The sequence below is a fragment of the Sceloporus occidentalis genome, unplaced genomic scaffold (genome assembly GCF_023333645.1).
Source record: "Sceloporus occidentalis isolate IW3139 unplaced genomic scaffold, rSceOcc1.0.p SCAF_1, whole genome shotgun sequence".
Taxonomy (NCBI): Eukaryota; Metazoa; Chordata; class Lepidosauria; order Squamata; family Phrynosomatidae; genus Sceloporus; species Sceloporus occidentalis.
This window is the reverse complement of record NW_028316981.1, coordinates 6,869,326-6,890,431: the sequence shown is the minus strand read 5'-3', so window position 1 is coordinate 6,890,431 and position 21,106 is coordinate 6,869,326. Positions and strand designations below refer to the sequence as shown.

Below are 21,106 nucleotides of genomic sequence, written 5' to 3'. Positions count from 1 at the left end.
GAATGGTATCTTCTCTGAAGAGGCCAGCCACAAATGCTGGCAAAATGTCAGGAATATACTCTTCTAGAACATGGCCACATAGCCTGAAAAACGCACATAAAACTCTTACTACAACGTTTGCCTCAGAAATTGCCTTAAGGAGTTTTGGGCTCCTTCCATCCTCTTTTAATAGATGAAAAGTGTGCTTTGTCTTCTGACTGAACTTTCCCACAGCAAGGTACGGAAACTCTTTTCACATTCTTGACATTTAATGCTGTCTTCCCTGTAAGAGTCAATGGATAAACAGCAATTGTCCTTTCTGAATTAAATTTTTTCCACACTCCTAGCATTTATATAGTTTCTCTGCTTTGTGATATAATTGATGACGGTTAAGGATACTCTTCCGACTGAAACTCTTACTACATTCCAGGCATTTAAATAGTTTCTCCTCCATGTGAACTGTTTGATGAGCAGAAAGGCAATCCTTTCGATTGAATTTCTTTCCACATTCCAGGCATTTAAATGGTTTCTCCCCTGTGTGAACTGTTTGATGATAAGAAAGCTTATCCTTTCGACAGAATTTCTTTCCACATTCTTGGCATTTAAAGGGTCTTTCCCCTGTATGAGTTGTCTCATGACGTGAGAGGTTACTCTTTGAACTGAACCTCTTTCCACACTGCAAGCACTGAAGTGGTTTCTCCCTTGTGTGAGTTAATTGAGGACGAATAAGGCTACTCTTTCGATTGAACCTCTTTCTACACTCCAAGCATTGAAATGGTTTCTCCCCAGTGTGAGTTATTAGATGACATATGAAGCCTGACTTCGAACTGAACCTCATTCCACACTGCAAGCACTGAAATGGTTTCTCCCTTGTGTGAGATAATTGATGACGAGTTAAGCATGACTTCTGATTGAATTTCTTTCCACAATCCAGGCATTTCAATCGCTTCTCTCCTGGGTGAGTTGATGAAGGAATGAGGTTTCTTTTCTGGCTGAAGCTCTTTTCACATTTGTCATCTGTATGCGTCATCTCATGACGTGAGAGGCTTGCCTTCTGACTGAACATCTTTTCATATTGGAAGCACTGAAACGTTTTCTCCCCTGTATGAGTTGTCTTGTGATGTGAGAGGTCAGCCTTCTGACTAAATGTCTTTCCACACTCCAAGCATTTAAATATTTTCTCCCTGAATGATCTAACTGATGATGACCAAGGGTACTCTTTTGACTGAAACTCTTTCCACATTCATGGCATTTAAATGGTTTCTCTCCTGTAAGACTTAATTGATGACGAGTTAAGTATGACTTCTGACTAAACCACTTTCTGTATTGCAAACACAGGAATGGCTTGTCTCCTGTGTGACTTTTTTGATGATGAATAAGGCTTGTCCTCGAACTTAAGTTCTGTCCACACTCCAAGCATTTAAATGGCTTCTCTTCTGCGTGAGTTGCTTGATGATGAATTAAGTTTATGTCCCCACTGGAGTTCTTTCCATATTCCAAGCATTTCAAAAGTTTCTTCCCTGCATGTCCTGCTTCATAGTTAATCTGGTGTATCTTCTGCTTTGGGTTCTTTCTATACTCCAAACCTATTAATGATTTCTCCCCTGAGTGCAGTTTTTGGTGTGACATAAAGTGTGGCCTACACCTGAAACTTTTGCCATATTTCCAAAATTTAAATGGTTTCTCTGTTATTTGAGAAGTTTCATGGGAAATCAGTTTTTCCCTATGACTACTCTCTCCATCTTTAAAATATTGTTCTCCTAAGTGAGTTTTCCTGTGAAGATTAAGGTTCGATTTACAACTGAAGCTTCTCCCACAAACAAGACAACGACATTCACTTCCATCTGCATTCCTATTTATATCATTACCTGGAAATGAGAAAAATATGTGGTCAAAGTGCAAGAGAGGTTAAAAATCCAAAATAAAATGACTGCCTAACACACATTATTGTGAGTGGGCTACTGGAAAGACAAATGAGACCCCAGAGCTTCTCCATTTACATTCCTGGGATGCCTATGGCAGAGACTGCCCAAAGTAGAAAGCTCCTTGAAGGAGCTCCTAGTTGCTTGCATCCATCAAAACATGAACCCAGGAACTATTCTCTCTTTCAACTGGTTTGCTGCACTGTGCTTCACAGATGCCACAGCAAATCTGCAATAAACAAAATCTGTTATTGTTAGTATTTTATTTTCTATCCTGCCTTTCTCTAAAAGAACATGTCTTTATAAAGGTTATTAATAGTACCACTCTGTTCTGCATTAGACATGCCTGATGTGAAATACTGCATGCAAAAAAAGGGAATCTTACCCAAGGTGGCCACCATCTCCAAATTCTCCTCCATGACGTCCGTATGCAAGGCCTTTTGGTCTGGATCCAGAAAGCACCACTCCTCCTCACTGAAACACACAACTACCTCTTCAAATGCCACCTAAAAAAAAGAGAAGATACCCATCAACCAAACATACTGAATTCAATTGGAAAAGAAAATGAAGTAGCTTAGGGCTGCTGAATGCAATTTAATCTTTAGTGTAATGACACTCAGTCCAAAAGAAAAGGGAGTGGTTCTGCCTGGCCCCAAAAGACAAGCAGTGAACCAGGGTACCCAACCTGATTCCTTCTTGGTCCTCCAGGGAATTTGGTCCCTACCTGATCCAAAGTCACAGAAGCTGGTCTCAGTCTGTGAAAAGGAAGAGAGGAGCTGGGATCTATTGGCCACGGCGGTGTTTTGTTGCCTGGAGGGAAACAAAAGGCAAAACTGATCCTCTGCTTCTGACTAATGTATTTTCCTACTAACGCAAACAAAGGCGGGGTACAGACTGCTAGAGAGAGGTGGCCAGGAGTCCTCAGTAGGGCAAAATATCGCTAAGGATTCACTGGCATTTTCTGGGCATGAATGTTCAAGTGGAGGTGAAGAGATTTCTGTGACTCCAGAGGTTCATAAAAAATACAGTGTAAGTATTTTCCACAAAGAAAACAAGTAAAAGCAGAGGACTGCAAGGCTGTCAACCTTCCGAAACAGCACTTTAGCTGCCCTTGTGCAGAGTTTGTATCTTTGCCAAGAGATGCATCAATTGTGTTTCTGTCCATGTGTGTTTCCGTCTATGTATAACTCAACCACTCTTCTGGCATAATTGCTACTATTTTTTTCACTCTTTCAAAGTGCTGGTTTGAAAAGGATCTTAAACAGTTGAAGCAAAACATTTAGTGGATATGGATCCTTTCCCCACATGGGCTCAGGAGAGCAAATATATTGTCCACCCATTTCGGGCACATTCAAGATAGGGAGATCAATCTGGGAAGCGCTCACTGATTCTTTACCCATTATGGTGGTGCTTCTCTCATTTTGCTGTACCATCCACTCGGATTGCACTGTCTTCCCAGAGTCTGAGAGAGCCTTCTCTGCCACAGGAAGATCACCAGCCTCTTCTACAATGAGATCCTTGGGAGGAAAAATAAGAGCAAGTATCAGAAAGAGAATGATCTGAAATGACCTGGATCTCCCCTCCAGGATGATTTCCAGAAAGTACTGAACAGTAGATGGGGTTGGCAGAGACGTAGCCAGGATTTTAGGAAGGGGGGGGGGGTTCCAGACTAAGTGCCACCATTATAATGGGGCTTGGGCGCGGCGGCACAGCAGGACACACCATTCATTTTTCTAATGGAAGGGGGGTCCAGCTACGTCCCTGAACAATGTAATGCTTATGTCAGAGTTATTATTATGTATTAAAACGTAAAACTAACTTAGCCTCTCAGTGACCAGTTGATAAACCAGTATATTTTATTACACTATAGATTTACAATTTCTTGTAATTGTGAGTACAGTAATAAAAGACTTGAAAAGATTAAAATATAATTCTTCCACTACAAATAATTTTATTTCTATATGCCAATTTGATAACTTTCACTTCTTTTCCTATAATGAAGTTGTGATACATTTAATGTGCTTACCTCTTTTAGTTTGCTGTCAGAACTTATTTTCTTTCTGATCACAAACACATCCATCTTGAACACTCAATATAAAAACTGTTAAACTATTTTAATATCACATCACTCAGAAAAACATACGATGTGGTTATGCAACAAACATGGCAGGTCAGCAATAATGCACTGGATATCATTAAAACATAAACCAGACAGTCCAACAGGCCAAGGGATGAAGAGGGGAATTCCTGGCTGCAGTGTATGTTTGTACCATACAGTTCCCAGAATTCCCTAGCACTGAGCCAGGGCAGTCTGAAAGCAGTCTGAAATTAGATTATTGCTGCAGGTTGGCTTAATAAAGTTACTGAAAAAGTACGGGTTTTGGAATTTGTCATGTAAGACCCACAAGGTAAAATTTGTTGTAGTGTTCTGAGTGTTGGACTATGACTCTGGAGTCTGGAGATAGGGTTGCCATAACCCGGCGGCCCCCGTGCCAATCACGGTTTCGGGGGGGCCCTCCCGGTCCCGGTCCGGTCTGGGCCCCCACCCGTGCCTTGTTCCCGGTTTGGGGGCCCGCTCCGGCCATTGCCGCTGCTGCTAATGCGGCTGCTGCGGCACCAACCCACCTCCTCCTCCGGCTCTGCCTTCCTCCTCTTCCTTGGCGGCAGAAGCGCCACCGCCACCGTGCCCCCACTGTGAGGGATTGCGCGCCGCCCAGGCCTCAGCAGGGGCCAGTGACAGCGTGCGCGCCTGCTCCATTCTCTCCGCACACGCGCGCCTGCCCCGCTTTCCTCCTTGTGCGTGTGCGCGCCTGCCCCGATTCCCTCCGCGCGTGCGCGCCAGCCATCATAAGGAGGAGAAGGGGGAGAGGAGGAGGAGGAGGAAGGAGCCGGAGGAAGGGTGCCTGAAGGCCAGGGCAGAATTGGGCCAGAGGAGGAGGAGGAAAGCTGAGTCAGTGGCCATTAGGTCTGCCTTGGTATTTTGGGGGTTTTAAATTATATTTAAAAATATAAAATACTTATTTTATTTAATTTTTAAAATTTTTATTATTGCTTTTTATTTTTTATTAATTTTTATTATTGCTTGTTTTTGTTTTATTTCATTAATTTTTATTATTGCTTGTTTTTGTTTGACTTTATTAATTTTATTATTGCTTGTTTTTTATTTTACTACATTAATTTTTATTATCAAATATATATACCCCTGCCTTGTTTTTTTATTTATTTTTTCATTATTTTTTATTATTAAATATATGCAAGTGCATTTCTTGTGTATTTATGGTGCTTTGAATGCTAACAAGTCTGCCTTTCTTGGCCAATTATAGTGGTGGTGGTGATGATGATGATGATGGTGATATTGATATCAACAAGCCTCTGAGGCATGGCCAATGTAACTTGCTGTGATTTTTACAAACTCATGCGCAGTGAAGAAAAACCACAGTCCCTTGCCCAAGTACACACTTCTGAGAAGTACAGTTGAACCCGAGGGCAAGTCCATTTCTGCCATCTGTCTAGGAATAATGCCAAAATGTCCTCCATTTTGATCATGCCTAAAAACATGCATTTATATTAACATTTTTTTAAAAAACCCTCAATTTTTTGCGCGTCCTCCATTTTTATAAAAATGTGTCCTACATTTGAAAATGTTGCCCTACATTTGTCCTACATTTGTCCCAGTTTGGAGGTCCTCACTTATGGCAACCCTATCTGGAGACGAGGGTTTGATTTCCAGCTCAGCCATGAAACCCAGTGTGTGACCTTGGGGAGTATGTCACACTCTCTCAGCTTCAGAGGAAGGCAATGGCACAGCTCTTCTGAACCAATCTTGCCAGGAAAACCCCAGGATAGGTTCATCTTAGGGTTGCCATAAGTTGGAAAGGGTTTGAAGGCACACACAACAACAACAACAACAACCACCCAGATCACAATGCACTGTAATGGAACTATATTCTGTTTTAACTTTAGCAGTGGCAACACTGTGAGCAACTACACTGTAGAAATAATGCAGCTTGACACCACTTTTAACTTCCAGGGCTACAAAAAAAAACCCAAACCCCTGGGATTTGTAGTTTTGTGAGGCACCAGTACTCTTTTACAAAGAAAAAAAAAGCTTGTAAAAATACAAATCCCAGGATTCCACAGAATTGAGCTACAACACTTAAAGTGGTGTCAAAGTGTATTATATCAACAGTGTAGATTCCCCCATGCTATAGAATTCTGGGCTTTGCAGTTTGGTGAGGGGCATTTGGGAAGCTCAGCCAGAGATAGAGAGATGGGGGAGGTCACTGAACTACAACACCCATAATCCCACAGCACGTTGCCATGGCAATCACTCTATAACAGCCTAGTGTGATAAACTACTCAAGTTGCAGTGAGTGGCTATTGATGAAGGAAAGGGGTGGCCTTTGCCAAGCGCCGCCTTTTCATTGGTGCTTTCCTTCCTCACACTGACTGGTGCTCTGTCCAATCACAGGCAGGAGCGCAAGGGACTCAGGCAGGGTAGGCATTTCCATAAGAAATGGACCGCCATCACTCTCTTCTCATATCCAAACAGAGCCCCTGCCAGAGCCATCCTCTTTTAAAGTGCCTTGATTCACACACCCGCCCTCTCTTCCTCCCTCCGCCTCCCTGCGACTTCCCCCCCTTTCCCCTCTAGTCTCCATTGGAGTCTGTGCTTTTGATGGAGGGCAGGAGGAGGGGGAGGAAGGAGCTTGAAAATCCCCAGTCCTGATGGGGGGGTCCGGACCCCCAACCCCCCCCCCCTTGGCTACGTCCTTGGGGTTGGAGGCTTACAGTATCTTGCAAATTCCCAGGATAAAACACTTTCTCACCTGTTGCTTTTCCTGCTTCCTCTCCTCTGCCTGGCTCAGGAGGAAACCTTCGGCCAGGGCCACCGCTTGGGAACTGGTCTCTGCCCCACATTGCCTGACCCAGGCTGCCATCTCTGGGGGAAGGACGGCCAGGAACTGCTCCAGGATCACCAGGTCCAGGATCTGGGCTTTGGTATGTCTCTCTGGCTGCAGCCACTGATGGCAAAGAGCATGGAGTTGGCTGCAAACCTCTCGGGGACTGTCAGCTTCCTTGTAGCAGAACTGCTTAAAATGCTCATGTTGTACCTCTGAATGGGACGTATCTTCTGTCAGGCTCTTCTGTGTAGTTTCTCTGCCATATTCTCCACTGCTTTCATCTAAAAGACATGGAAGACCTTTCCCTAACTCAGGGACAAATGAGTCTTGTTTTTCCATCATTGACAGGTGCTCACAGACACATTCCAAAACAGACAGATGCTCTTCTTCCTGTTGCCTGATCCTCACTCAAGGCAAAAGACTGGGGACACCATTCCTAGAAAGGAAAAATGTTTCATGAATGCATTATGGTGAATGCTCTCTTGAGGTAGATTGATTAATTCCCAGTCCTACTCTAGATATTTGCTCCTCTTCTTCCCTGTATAGCAAACCAACACCATGACCGAAGGAAAAGCTAGAGAAGATTTCCTTTCCTTCTGGGTCACAGACTAAAACATTAGCCCTATCCAGCATTCATTCAACAGCTGTGTCGCTATCAACTCATTCCCCAATCTCTCTACTTTCCATCGTGTGTTTTTGTCATGCCTCACTTTAAAGTTCTTCTTCTTCATCAGAAAAAGAACCACATTTAGCAGTTGAAGAGACTCAACAGAAGCTTAAAGACCAGCCAGGCTCTTTTTCCATTCAGTACGTCAGTTCAGAATCAGAGGAGGAGGAGTGAAGTCTCTTCCCCCCCCCCGCCCCGCCCCAAGTCTTGCAAACAAGCTTGTAAAATGTGGGCTAGGCAATGGAACTGTTAGGTGGATTTGTAATTGATTGACCCACTGAACCCAAAGGGTGTACAGCAATGGCTCTCTTCATCCTGGAAAGAAGTGACAGGGCTCTGTCTAGGGCCCAGAGCTATTCAACATATTTATCTATGACTTGGATGAAAGAACAGAGGGGATGCTTATCAAATTTGCAGATGACACCAAATTAGGAGGAGTAGCTAACATCCCAGAGGAGAGGATCAAAAATAAAAAATCACCTGAATAGATTAGAAAGCTGGTCCAAAACTAATAAAACAATTTTCAACAGGGAGAAATGTAAGGTACTGGACTTAGGCAGGGAAAAATGAAATGAATAGATACAGGATGGGGAACACCTGGCTTAGCAAGACTACATGTGAAAGGAATCTAGGAGTTCTAGTACATCAAAGTTCAACATGTGATGCGGCAGCTAAAAAGGCCAATTTTTTTCTAGGATGCATCAACAGGAGTATATTGTCTAGATCAGTGGTCTCAAACTGTGCGTTTTGGATTTCAGCACCCAGAAGCCTGAGCCATTTTTGGCCAATAGTCTGGGTTTCTGGGAGCTGGTCCAAAATCTCTTAAATTACAGTTTGGGGCCATTGGTTTAGATCAAGGGTATTAATAGTGCCACTATATTCTGCTTTGGGTCAGGTGTCACTTGGAATACTGTGTCCAGTTCTAGGCACCACAATTCAAAAAGGATGTTGACAAGCCTGAGTGTGTCCAGAAGAGGGCAACCAAAATGGTGAAAAGCCTGGAAACCATGCCTACCTAAAGTGACTCAGGGAGCTAGGTATGTTCAGCCTGGAGAAAAGAAGGTTAACAGATGATGTGAATACCTTGTCTAAGGCCCAGTCCAGACCTCGTCACGTGTGAGGGGTGCCTCGGGGCGGCACTTCTAGACGTCCCTCACCCCTCAGACGGGACAAGTGTGTCAAAATGGCAGCACCCAGTACAGACAGGTGCCACCATTATGACGTGCCAGATGCACAGCGTCTGCACGTCACGGCACCATTACAATGTCACAAGGGCGCCACTGGCCCTCATGACTGGCCCGGTTTGGAGGCTGTGGCTTCCCTGTGGACCAAAACTAGGCGCCGGGAGACTGTCCTTTTTGGGCATTTGAAGGACTATCATATTGAAGGTGGAACAAGCTTGTTTTCTTCTGCTCCAGAGCCTAGGACCCGGAGCAATGCATTCAAACTACAGGAACAGAGATTCCATCTGGACATTAGAAAGAACTTCCTAAAGGTAGCAGCTGTTCGATAGTGTAACAGAGGCCCGTTACAAACGGGCACCCTAGGATGGACTCAGTCCGTGCTAGGGTTAGAAAGGGGCGTCTCTTCCAGATGCCCCTAACCCTAGCCCGGACTGAGTCCGTAACAAATGGCGGCGGCCGTTCCACACAGCTGCCGCCATTTTGACGTAACGGACGCTATGCGTCCGCACATCATGCGGCAGAAGTGACGCCGCAAGTGCGCGACTAGCGCCTCGCAGCGTCTCTTCCAGGCTGCAAGAAGGAGCGCGATTTTTGCGCTCCTTCTTTGCTGTGTCCGGGAACTGTGCCGTTTGGCTGCTGCGGTTCCCGGATGCAGCAACCGGCGGCGGCAGCAGACCACCTCAATCCGGCGGTCTGTAACTCGCCAGACTCCCTTGGAAGGTGGAGGAGACTCTTTTTTTGGAGGACTTTATACAGAGGCTGGATGGCCATGTGTTGAGGGTCCGTTGATTGTGTATTCCTGCATGGCAGGGGTTTGGACTGGATGGCCCTTGCAGTCTCCTCTAATCCTATGCTTCTATGATTCTAGGTCTCATGGAAAGGCAGTGGCCCAGGCATTCTCCCAAACCCCTTCCCCTGAGATGGTCCATGGGGCTACTAGTCCAGGATGGCAGCCTCATGCTGTGTCCGAGGGAAAGAGGAGGAAGGGGTCCCCCTTAGAGCTGGAAAGGGCCCCATAAAGCGCCCCAAAGTCCCTCCTTCCCTCTCCATGAAGGACTCTTCCTCCTCCTCCTCTGATCCTGAACTGATCCTGTGGAAAAGGAGGAGGGCTGGGATGGCACCCTTCAGGTCTTCTGCTCAGTCTCTTCACAGAAGACTTTTCAAGGGGGGAGGCAGGGCAATCTCTCCCAGTTTCCATTTATTCACAAACTGTTATTGATTTATCAAACTCAGTGGTTGTAAGAGAAAAGCAATGTTCCTTTTTAGTTTGTACCATGATTTTCTCTGGATAATGGGCCTCCAGGCAACTAATAACACATTTAAAGCAATCCAAATCAAACATTCAATCCCCAACCCTTAGAATGGAGAGAGAGACAAGGACTTCCCAGCACAGAAGAGACCTTTAACCCAAGAGCCCTGCCTCCTTCCCAGAAGACAAAAGGCATCCATCTTCTCAAAGAGAGAGGTTTGAATCCAGGAACACTGGCTTTGGGCACTCTGCTTTCTTCATCAGCTGAACAATGTAAACAATTCAATGGAGAAGGAGAGGAAGGAAGGAAGGGAGGGAGAGAGAGAGAGAGAAAAAGAAAGTGAAAGGAGGGGGGGAGAAAGAGAGAAAAAGAGGTGAAGAATTTACCAATTGAAGATACACAGGAGCTGCCTAAAGAGCAGCTAGGCTCCTTCTCTCTCCAGGAGACTCCCCTTCCCTGAATCCTTTCATTCTCTCCTGGATTCCCAAGGGCTGCCCCACTTCTAGGCCCTTCCTTGGAAGGAGATTCAGGGCCCGGAGGGGAAAGGAGGAGCTCTTGACTGAGAGGAAGCCAACCTTTCTTCTTCTTCTTCATTTGTTTTGTTCCCATTTCTCTCTCTAGGAATCCATTTCCTTCAGTTTAACGCTTGGGAAGCCAAACAGCTAAATCCTCTCTTGGGAATCGAGGATCTCTCACTATTTTTCTTGCCTGGGGTGTGTGTGAGATACTTTTTAAAAACATTTGTTACATTTCCAAGTGGACCTCAACTAACAAAAAGCTGCTGATACAAAATTATCTTTTGAAAATTCTCGTCTTCTGTCCAGCTGGAAGTCTTTTAGCAGCATCCGCATTGAAGTGGCCAAGGAGGAATGGAGAAGCACAGGCTTTCCAGGTGAAGCTGCAGCATCAACCTCTCTGCAGGAAACAAAGCTAAAAGGCTGGAGCTGGGAAAGGAGGAAGGTTTGCTGTGCAAGTAACTTTTCCTTGTTGGGTATGGAAAGTCAGTGGCACCTGCCTCCAAAATTTTATAGCATGGAGCCATGGCAGTTAAAATGGTGTCAAACTGGATTATTTCTGCAGCATGAATGCAGCCAGAGAGAAAAGGGGAGCGCAGGGAAGCCTCACCCAACTACTCCTAGCATGTCTTAAAAAGCATAGAGTCCTTGAAGTTTGGCCATCTAAGTGGAAATCATGAGAAAAGTGGAGGATGGCAAAAGGAAAAATCATCCTCACATACATTTGGGAAGAAAACTTTCAGTCTCCAGGCGGTTCAAAATGTTTGGTTTATTTATACAAGGCATACCAGATTGTTCCATTCACATATGTGTATTCCTAGCTTTGAAAAAAAGGCTTGCAGAAACATGCTGATCTGATTGCCCTTTTTGTGGTGTAGGAATCTATCCCTGTTTTTTCCATGTTATTTCTGCCTCTGGTGCTAAATTTTCTGTTGACAACCTAGATGTGTTCCTTGGCATGATTTCTCTCCACTTAGTACAATAACATCCAAAACCCACAAAACAACGATACCTTTACAGGGCCAACCAAAATGCATAAAAGCTCCACTGGCTCCTTAGAATCATAGAGTTGGAAGAGACCACAAGACAAGGGCCATCCAGTCCAGCCCCATTCTGTCATGCAGGAACTCTCAATCAAAGCATACCTGACAGATGGCCATCCAGCCTCTGCTTAAAGACCTCCAAGGAGGGAGACTCCACACACTTCTTCATAAGGGAAAGGTGTTCAAAATGATACAGGATAAAAAAGAAAAGAAAAATAATATAATAATGTTAGTCACAGGCCAGTGTTTTGTCAAGATTCTCGACAGTGGGACACACTCCTTCAGAAACTGGTGGAGTCTCCTCACCTGGAGGTCTTTAAGCAGAGGCTGCATGGTCATCTGTCAGAGGTGCTTTGATTGAGAGTTCCTGCATGGCAGAATGGGTTGGACTGCATGGCCCTTGTGGTCTCTTCCAACTCTATGATTCTATGTTTCTATGTAGCTCATGTTGATTCTGGGAAACAAAACCCAGGAGATAGATTTTCAGCATTTGGAGGATAGTGAGGGAGGAGGGCTGGAGAAACTTTCCTTGTCACTTTATAAAAGCACATCTGCAGTTAGGGTTGCCATAATCTGCCACCACCAAACCGGGACAAAACATAGAAAAAATGTAGGGTAAATGTAGGACAAAATTTGCCTGTAGGACTGTGAAAACACACCCAACTAAAGGTGGTGGCAGGTACCCTGGTGAGATCAAACTCTTTACCCAAAAAGGCTCTGAAGCTGAATGTAAAGTTCAAAAGGGGGGAAATTTAATTTAAAGGACAAAAATAAAGAGTTTTCTCCTCCCCAGCTCTAAACAAAAGGTACTTTACAGTTGCAGCAATCTTCAGGTTGTCATCTTTCTGGGTTTGATGTTAGTTTGCTCTCCTCACTCAATGGAGCTGGTGCAGGGTCTTTCAGCTCCTGAATTCCTTTATTTGCTTGCTGATGGTAACTAATTTGGCTGAGGTGTAAGAAATGCCCTTTCTGGCTGTCTGGTCCTGTATGCCACCAAAAGACAGTTCTCTGCCTGCTCACAGCAAAGACTGCTCCAAACTAAAAACCTCTAGCTAGAGCAGAGCATTCTGGGAAAGGGCAAACCAAACCTGGAAATAATGCAGGGGATCCTACAGCTCCTCCCACAACTAATACAATTAATTTTCCTACACTAAAATATTCTGTGGCCTGAACCAACACAAAAGAAAATGCCGGGGGAGATTCAATCAGTCCTGGCAGGACATCACAAGGACATCCAAGAAAAATGGAGGACACAACAAACTACAGGCCCTCTTGAGCCGCCGGAGAAGGCCTTCGCCTGGTAATCCCACAATGGACAGAGGCAGCCAGGGACACAAAAGAAGTATATGTTTTGGTCTTGCTAATGGGATTTAAGTTTTATTTCCTGGACTTTGTGGCTCTTTGTCCCCCAGAGCCCACATGGCAGCAGGGAGGAGAGGCCCACCTGCATGGATAGCCCTCCATACCCTCTTAACATTCCACACTGCAGAAATAGTTCAGTTTGATTATTTAACTATCATGGCTCAATGCTATGGAATTCTGGGAACTGAAGTCTGTTGTGGCACCAGAGGTCTCTGGCAGAGAAGGCTGAATGTTTAGAAAAACTACCATCCCCAGAATTCCATAGCACAGAGCTATGGCAGTTGAAGTGGTGTCTCTGAGGGAAAAGAAGGCAGGGCCTTCCCATCTACCCTCCACAAAGGAACTCTGCTCCCCCCCAACAGAAGGCACCTGGCTCCACCTCACTCTCCTGCCGGTCCCTGAATTCTCCACAGGAGGAAGGACAAGTATAATAACCTGTGCTGCCTGGAAGAATTTCCTGCTTGTATCGGACTCTTCCCCAGAAGGCCTGAGCTGACAATATTATTATTGTTTTTGTTATTAGTTATTGTTGTTGTTGACCTTTAATTGTAAAGGCCTCAAACTCCTTTACCACCTCAGAAAGAGAGCCAGCTTCACCTCTTTCTTTTCTGTGTGAACCCCATCCTTCCCATGGCTCCCCACATTTCTCCGAACCTGATCCCCATCCGGCCTCTCCCTGTCTCCCTGCTTCCCTTCCTCTGTTCCCTCTGGAACTGCCGCTCTGCTGCCCCTAAAGCAGCAGCAATTCATGACCTTTTCCTCTCCAAATCCTTTAACCTCCTTGCTCTCACAGAAACCTGGCTCCCAGCCCATGATACTGCAACCTCCGCTGCCCTTTCTTTTGGTGGTCTCTCCTTCACGCACACAAGCCATCCTGAGGGTTGAGGAGGAGGGGTTGGTATCTTGCTATCTAACTCCTGCCAGTTTCAAGTTCTATCTTATCCCCCCAGCTATCATTTCCCTTCTTTTGAGTTTCATCCTATTAGACTCTTTTTTCCTCTACAGCTCCGGGTTGCAGTTATCTATCGCCCGCCTGGTTCTGCCACCCAGTTCCTCTCAGACTTCGAATCATGGCTGATATTCTTTCTTTCAGATTCAGTCCCCACTTTGATCCTCGGTGACTTCAATATCCATGTTGACGATTCCAATAACCCTACAACATCTCACTTTAACTCTCTCCTAGCTTCTTTTGGCCTCCAACCACATTCCAACTCTTCAACTCATTCTCTTGGTCACTGTCTTGACCTAGTTCTTGCTGCAGGAGGCTCAACGCCTACACATTTATAGTTACTAAAAGGCATTTTTGCAGATCTTCAGAAGAGTTATGACTTCTACATCTCTACATCAAGTACACATAGTTCTATCCTTCTTAGATGAAACGTGGGATGGAATAATTTGTGCCATGATGGAAGCAATGGCAGAATCAGACTTGACACTGGAGTTTGTAACAGGGAAGTTGCTGCAGGAATGGGAAAGGAGACATGAGCAAGAGACAATGTCTGTAAACTGTTACAACAAACACAAAGTGGAGTAATTACAGAAGAAAAGAGTAATAACACATTGGACCTTATCACACTAGGATTTAAATTAGAATTAAATTAGAAAAACCCGCAAATGCGTTAAGTTTTTCACACAACATTACTGCCAGAGTGAAATAAAGCGAAGATAAAGCGAAGGCAAAGGGGACAAAAATGGCAGCTTTTTACTTTCAGAAGTTCTGAAAGTAAAAAGCTGTTGTTTTTGTCCCTTTTGCCTTCACTTTATCTTTGCTTTATTTCACTTTGGCAGCAATGTTGTTTTTTCTAATTTAAATCCTGTTTCTGTTCGGGATTCCACAAGTGTGATAAGGCCAATTGAGAGTTTATGGAGTTAGGAGATGTTATACCTGTGGTTCAGACAAACATCTCAAAAGAATTGTTCTAAACTGAGAGCCAAAGTTGAGTTACCAAAATGGAGGCTGTTGTCAGAACCATGTTGCTGCATGGATTCTGTCCGGTTTCCACGATTTATGTTCTAAAGTTGTATTCTGTTAAATGTATGTTTTAATTGCTATTAGTATAGTTCCAACACTAGACTCTTTGATGCACAGAAGTTCTGAATTTGCACAAAATTGACAGCTGTCCTCCATTCTCTGAAAGTGAGCAAGTCATGCAGGCAAATGGATGCTCACTGGACATCCCCCCCTTCCTTACTGACTCAGCATTCTAGGAAAATGCTTATTTTGCCTAAATATTAGGCTAGCCCAGCATGTCCTAGTCAAAAGTTAGTTTGGCCACTGATAAGAAACCCCTGCTGCCCTATATCTGTGCAAACAAAGCGGCTTTGTCCCTTACTCTCAGGTACCAGTGCTGCACGTATTGGTTTCTGCTTTTCTGCAAATAAACTACAAGTCCTTGTTCAAGCAACATTCATGCTCTGAAGTCAGTTCCTTGGCCTATGAGCTGTCCCCTTTGGAAAGTGTGGGGTGACAAAGTAAACATTTGAATTTTACAGCATCAAAATGACTGCTATTTTGAACAAGGAGTGTTATCAGTGGGTTCAATGTGGTAAAGTGAGATGAACAGTTCTCTCTCTCTCGTGAATGAAAACACACAGTTGTAGAAAGGGAAAACAGTAAGGATTTATTATATAACAATTAGGTTAAACACAAACTACTAGTACTGGGAAAGCCAATCCTGTTTAAGTCTTTAACTATAAACTGCTTCTCTTTCAATATCATTTCTGTATTAATAAAGCAAGTTTTAAAAACAAGCCCCAGATCTGAACTGATCTTGAAATCTAAACAAGGTCAGCTCTGGTTAGTACTTGGATGGGACACTGCCAAAAAGTACCAGGTGCTGTAGTTTATATTTCAGAGGAAGGAACTGGCAAAAACCTCTCTGAGTATTCCTTCCCTAATACTCTAAATCCCTATGAAATTTATGGGCTTGCCACAAGTCAAAAGGCAACTTGAAGGCACATACATTCATGCACAAGGTGAGTTTTAACTGAGAACCAGAATCCTTCAGGGCTACTCTGTTGTCGTCATCATCATCATCACAACTATTATTAATGTTTATTTAGTACCATAAATCTACATGGCACTTTACAGACATCATAAAATCAACACATAACCTGCCTGTCGCATACAATCTAATAAGTCATAAGATAAAATATACTCTAATTAGACAAATTATTCCATTAAAATATAACTATGACCCCATAAAACTAAAAGAGGTAATACATCAACAATCTAGGTTATCAAACAATATCAAAACAAACAAAATAAACAAACAGCTTCATTTCTATACTGCTTCATACTGAACTAACAGTGTCTAAGCAGTTTACAACTTTAAGCTAATTGCCCCCAACAATCTGGGTACTCATTTTAGCGACCTCCTCAGAAGGATACAAGCCTGAGTCAAGCTTGAGCCCTTTTGCTGGGATTGAACTCGCAACCTTATGGTTTTGAGTGAGTGGCTACAGTACAGGGATTTAACCACTGCACCACTACAGGTTAAAATGCTTCCAAGAAAAAAAAAAGTTTGTTCAGATTTGAAGCTAGCCAAAGAGGAAATCATCCATATGGGAAAGTGGTTCCAAGAGTGAGTTGCAGCAAGCGAGAAAGGATGAATCCAATCCAGAGAAGATGAAATCCCTGGCTGAACAAGGTCCCCTGAGCCCCTGGACTGCAGATCTAGAGCAGGATGGTGACATAAGATTTGACAGATAAGGGGCCAAGTTTATGCAGAGCTTTGAATGCTAACAGAAACAGCTTATACCGGATCCTGAAAGGAATAGGCAGCAAGTGGAGAGGATACCAGGAGTGCAGTGACATGATCAAAACAACAAGATAAAAAGATAACCTTAGCAGCAGAGTGTTGAATGGAAGTTAAAGGACTAAAATGCGACAAAGGAAGCCCCGTAAAAAGAAGACTGCAGCAGTCAAATGAAGAGATAACCAGGGCATGAACTAGTCTTAGCAGAAGAGACTGATAGAAAATATTAGCAATATTGTAAAGAAAAAATCTGCATGACTTAGGTACAGCCTGGATCTGGGGAGCAAACAACAATGAAGAATCAAAAATAAAGCCAAGGCTATGTGCCTCCTTCATAGGATGGATACGGACATTATTGACCTTAATAGAAAATGTAAATTGTAAAGTAAGTTTTAGTGGAAAAATTAGTAAATCTGTTTTAGCCATATTAAGTTTTAAACATCGATGACACATCCATGTTGAGGTGGCTGAAAAACATGAAGTTATACGTTGTTTGTTATCTGGAGAACATTCTGGAGTGTAGAAGTATAGCTGGGTGTCGTTGGCATAAAGGTGATACTGAAAACCATATGAAGTGATGAGATTACTAAAAGATGAGGTGTATAAAGATAATAACTATGGGCACAAAACAGAGCCTTGTGGAACTCCAACTGACAAAGAGAAAGAAGAAGATACCTGGCCTTCAGCTATTTCAGCAAATGACCAGTCTGAAAGATATGATCTGAACCAACTAAGGACTAAATCAGTAAATCCTTTATTGTGGAGCAGATCTATCAAAGGGCCATGATAAACTGTCAAAATCTTTAGAAAAAGCAAGAATAAGAACTGAATACAGGCCTTTAAATTTGGCCTGGAGAAGATCATATGTAATTTTCGTAAGGCCGTCTCCATGGAGTTCAGCGGACGAAATCTAGATTGAAAAATATCCTTAATAGAATTATTAGAAAAAACTCGATACAGTGTACATAAAAAGAATGTTCCAGAACCTTAGAGAAAAATGGTAACAATGAAATGGGACGATAGTTGGAAAAAGAGTGTAGTAGAGAGAAAGGGACATTGGCTCTTACCTGTGATATGTCCATTTCCAGTAGATAAGACCCCCACATCCTGTAGTTTGGGATTTACCAATGCCAACCTAAACAGGGTGGGCAGCACTGGCCCTTCAGAGACATAGGTTTGAGCACCCGCTGCAAGACCCTGCTGTCAACAGCAGCCTCAGCCGAGCCAAGCGGTCAAGCTAGTGATGCCTAACAAGAGTGTATGGTGGCTTCCATGTAGTCACCCTGATGGTCTTTGCTATAGGACCAATGATGGCCAGAAGTGCTCATGCACCTGCACTCTTTGGCATGGATGACTTGGTTTCTAGTGGTAACCTCTCAAGGATTCATGGCAAGTAGTAATGCCAGGCCTGGCCCACCTGCTAGGCATGGAGACTGATGCCTTCTTGCCCACAGAACAGGGCTAAAGGGAAACAAAGTGGGATGTCAGAGGAATGAAAGCTGTTTCTCCTCTATGGGTGGCTGGCTCTCCAGTATGGTGTATGTTTTAAATTTTTTCCAATGTCTGGGAGAATGAAGGAGAAGACGGGGGGTGGAGTGGTATGGTTCTGAATTCTGAGGAGGTTAGAGCTCACCCTAAAAAAAGGGGGGGTCTGGGAGTAGCTGAATTGCCATGGAGTCAGTTGTAATAACATTTGGCTGCTAGTGTGATTGCAGGACCCCAGGCTCAGACCCCCCAATGTGCCAAAGGGGCAGCAATCAGGAGGGGCCCCAACCAGGCAAATGGTTTAGAGAAAGTCCCCCTTAGGAACTAAGACAGCACCCTCATGCCAGATATAAATCCCACAAATGGTTTTGTGTAGGCCAGGCAAGCAACAAGTCACCTGAGGAGTCTCTGTCCATGGAGATGGGATGCCATCCCATCCTGGTCCCTTGCCTGTGTCACAACAGTGAGGTTATAAGTGAAGTCTGTCTATGGCTGTAAGGAGAAGACTGACGGTTTCAGGGAGTTCTGAAGGATATCCATGCTAACTATTATGTTACAGAACAGTGTTTCCCAGGCTATCTGGTCTGAGGAAATAGCAACTGTTTATATTTCTTTATGGGAGTTTAACAGGAGTAGCAGGTCCAGTCAATGGACTGCCACTTCAACTAGTATTGGTATAGAGAGATGGAGAGGAATTGGGCTCACCCTGAGATTGGCAGGTATGTCAGGCATGGGTGCCCTTTGTTCTATGGTCCAATCCTATTTCCCCTTTAGTAGTGAGTCTAGGGAAAACATAACCTTGTGATTCCAATGGGGAGAAAAGATTTCCAATTAAACTCCCAGGGTTTTAACTGGTCTAAAATGTGGATTATGGTGGTTTATGTAATCAATCAGAATGGAACCTGATCCAATCTGGACCTATGCCAGCTTCCACTGATCACCTTGTCAACTGGTTATAGCAATGAAGGTGATATTGAGGTAATTTAACTTGTAAAAATGAAGACTTACCACTCTGAAAGAGGAATGTTAATGTCTGACCACCAACTAATATCGCAGAACAATGTGCAGTTCTTTACTGGAACATCTGTGTACCTGTGTAAAATAAGACTAATTTCATGGTTAGGCAAGGGAGACACTGGATTAACCTTTATCTCGCAGACATTGGTGAGTCCATGCAGAAGCATAGATGCACTCACTCTGTGTTAACAGGGCCTGTGGTCAGAATTAAGTCTGATTTCATCTGAGGATGAACTTGTCTAGAGGCTTAAAAAATCATCCAACTCTATGATCATTAACCTATAGGAAGCTGAGGGGTCTTCTGGCTGAATGAACTGCGGATTAAGGGGTCATGAAATGGTAACAGAAGGCTTGGCAAGGACAGCCCTCTGGTATCTAATTTTGAGGAGAGAATTTTCTCCACAAAAAGATCTGTCAAAGGAAAACAAACCTAAATTTTAAATAGTACAGTGGCCCCTCGATATCCACTGGAATTGGTTTCAGGGCTTTGCATGGGTACCAAATTCATGGAAGCTCAAGTCACATAAAATATAATGGCATAGTAAAATGGAGTATTTTATATAAAATAGTAAAATCACAGTTTGGGTTTTTTTTTTGTACACACACACACACACACACACACACACACACACTGGATATACAGATGGCTGGCTGTAAGTCCCTATATGGAGCTGTATGGTATATTAAATCTGAGCATGTGTTGCATCAGAAAACAAGGCATAGGCACTAGGAAGTCCATTTTTCCAGCATCAGAAGGCAGTAGACAATGGTGTTGTTTGGACCAGACCTTGCCATGAAAACCCAGTAAGGGATAAGACACTCACCCACACAGCAGCTAACCTTATAACAATAGTATGCAAAGGCATCTTGTAGCACCTTGAGACCAACTAAAAGAAAGAGATTGCCAGCATGAACCTTCATGGCCTTGAACCCAATTCATCATATGCATGATAGACCTTGTCACAATACGTCTACCAAGCAAGGCACCAGTTGAATGGCAAGCAGGCATTCTTATTTAAAATATAACTATCTAGACAAGGTAAGAGGTAATTGTGTTGTTCTTTCTGGCAAACCCCCTCAGGATTCTACAGGATGTTTGTATGGGATTTGAAGCAAAGGGGGTGTTTTTATTGTTTTAAAACACTCATGGGGGAAGGGGGGGTTCTCCTGGGATGGAGAGGAGGCTGTTTGTTTGTCTCTGATTAAGAGGGCCATCCAGTCCAATCCCATTCCGCCATGCAGGAACTCCCAATCAAGTTTATCCCAATCAAGTATATCCAACAGATGACCCTCCAGCCTCTGTTTAGAAATGGGTGACAGAGGCCATGCTCCCTCTGGTGAGGACATGGAGCCATTTTGGGGTTTTTTTTTGTGGGATGCTCTGTGGCAGCCAAAAAAGACCATTTTAGAGTTGGAAGCTTCAGCCCCTGCTGGGCCCTGTATAGCTTCCTTTACAGCCATGTGCCCAAGATGGCTGCTGTACATGCCAAAGGAGAAGCCCTCTGCCTCCTTTCACACCATCTCATTATAAGAATTCAAAACGAATGTGCAGGAGCCCTGGCGACACAACCATGTGTTTCCCAGACTGCAATAGGATCTCCCACACCTGTTGGGATTTTGGGTGGCATTGGGGCCAGAGATGGGAAGGAAGTGAGTGGGAGCCAAGAGCTTATCTCCCCTCCTGGCAGAGTCCCAAACCTTATGCTAGGCATAGTGCCTGCAGTGGCAATGGCAGAGGCCTCCTGGCAATGCCTGCCCTGGCAAAGGTTCCTTGGTGGCTGGAGAGAGAGGGCCCCTGGTAATCACCCCTTCTCCTGTGTCTTCTGGCTGGCTTGACTCTCTGACCTTGGCCCTGTTTAAGGCTGGACAGAGGTGATACAGAGAAATTCTTTGCCATGGCTTTTGGCTGGCCTGTCCTCTGAACCCTGGCCCTAAATGGGCTGGGCAGAGGTGATGTGGAGAAACAGAGACATGGAGGGGATACCTCTCACCATCTGGTCCCACGCCTCCGATGTTCTAT

At 44.1% G+C, this 21,106-nt stretch overlaps 2 protein-coding genes across 2 annotated transcripts in view; both read right to left on the bottom strand.

The window, feature by feature from the left end:
• Positions 1-21,106, bottom strand: part of LOC149320536 (zinc finger protein 202-like) — a 68,633-nt gene that overhangs the window by 28,995 nt on the left and 18,532 nt on the right. The window lies entirely within an intron of this gene.
• LOC149320537 (uncharacterized) lies at positions 64-7,144 on the bottom strand. Its single transcript, XM_089498935.1, has 5 exons — positions 6,731-7,144; positions 3,298-3,418; positions 2,626-2,711; positions 2,287-2,407; positions 64-1,847 (listed from the first exon to the last, which is right to left on the bottom strand). Exons 1-5 carry the CDS (start codon positions 7,142-7,144, stop codon positions 1,006-1,008), a joined length of 1,584 nt encoding a protein of 527 aa, XP_089355061.1. The 3' UTR covers positions 64-1,005.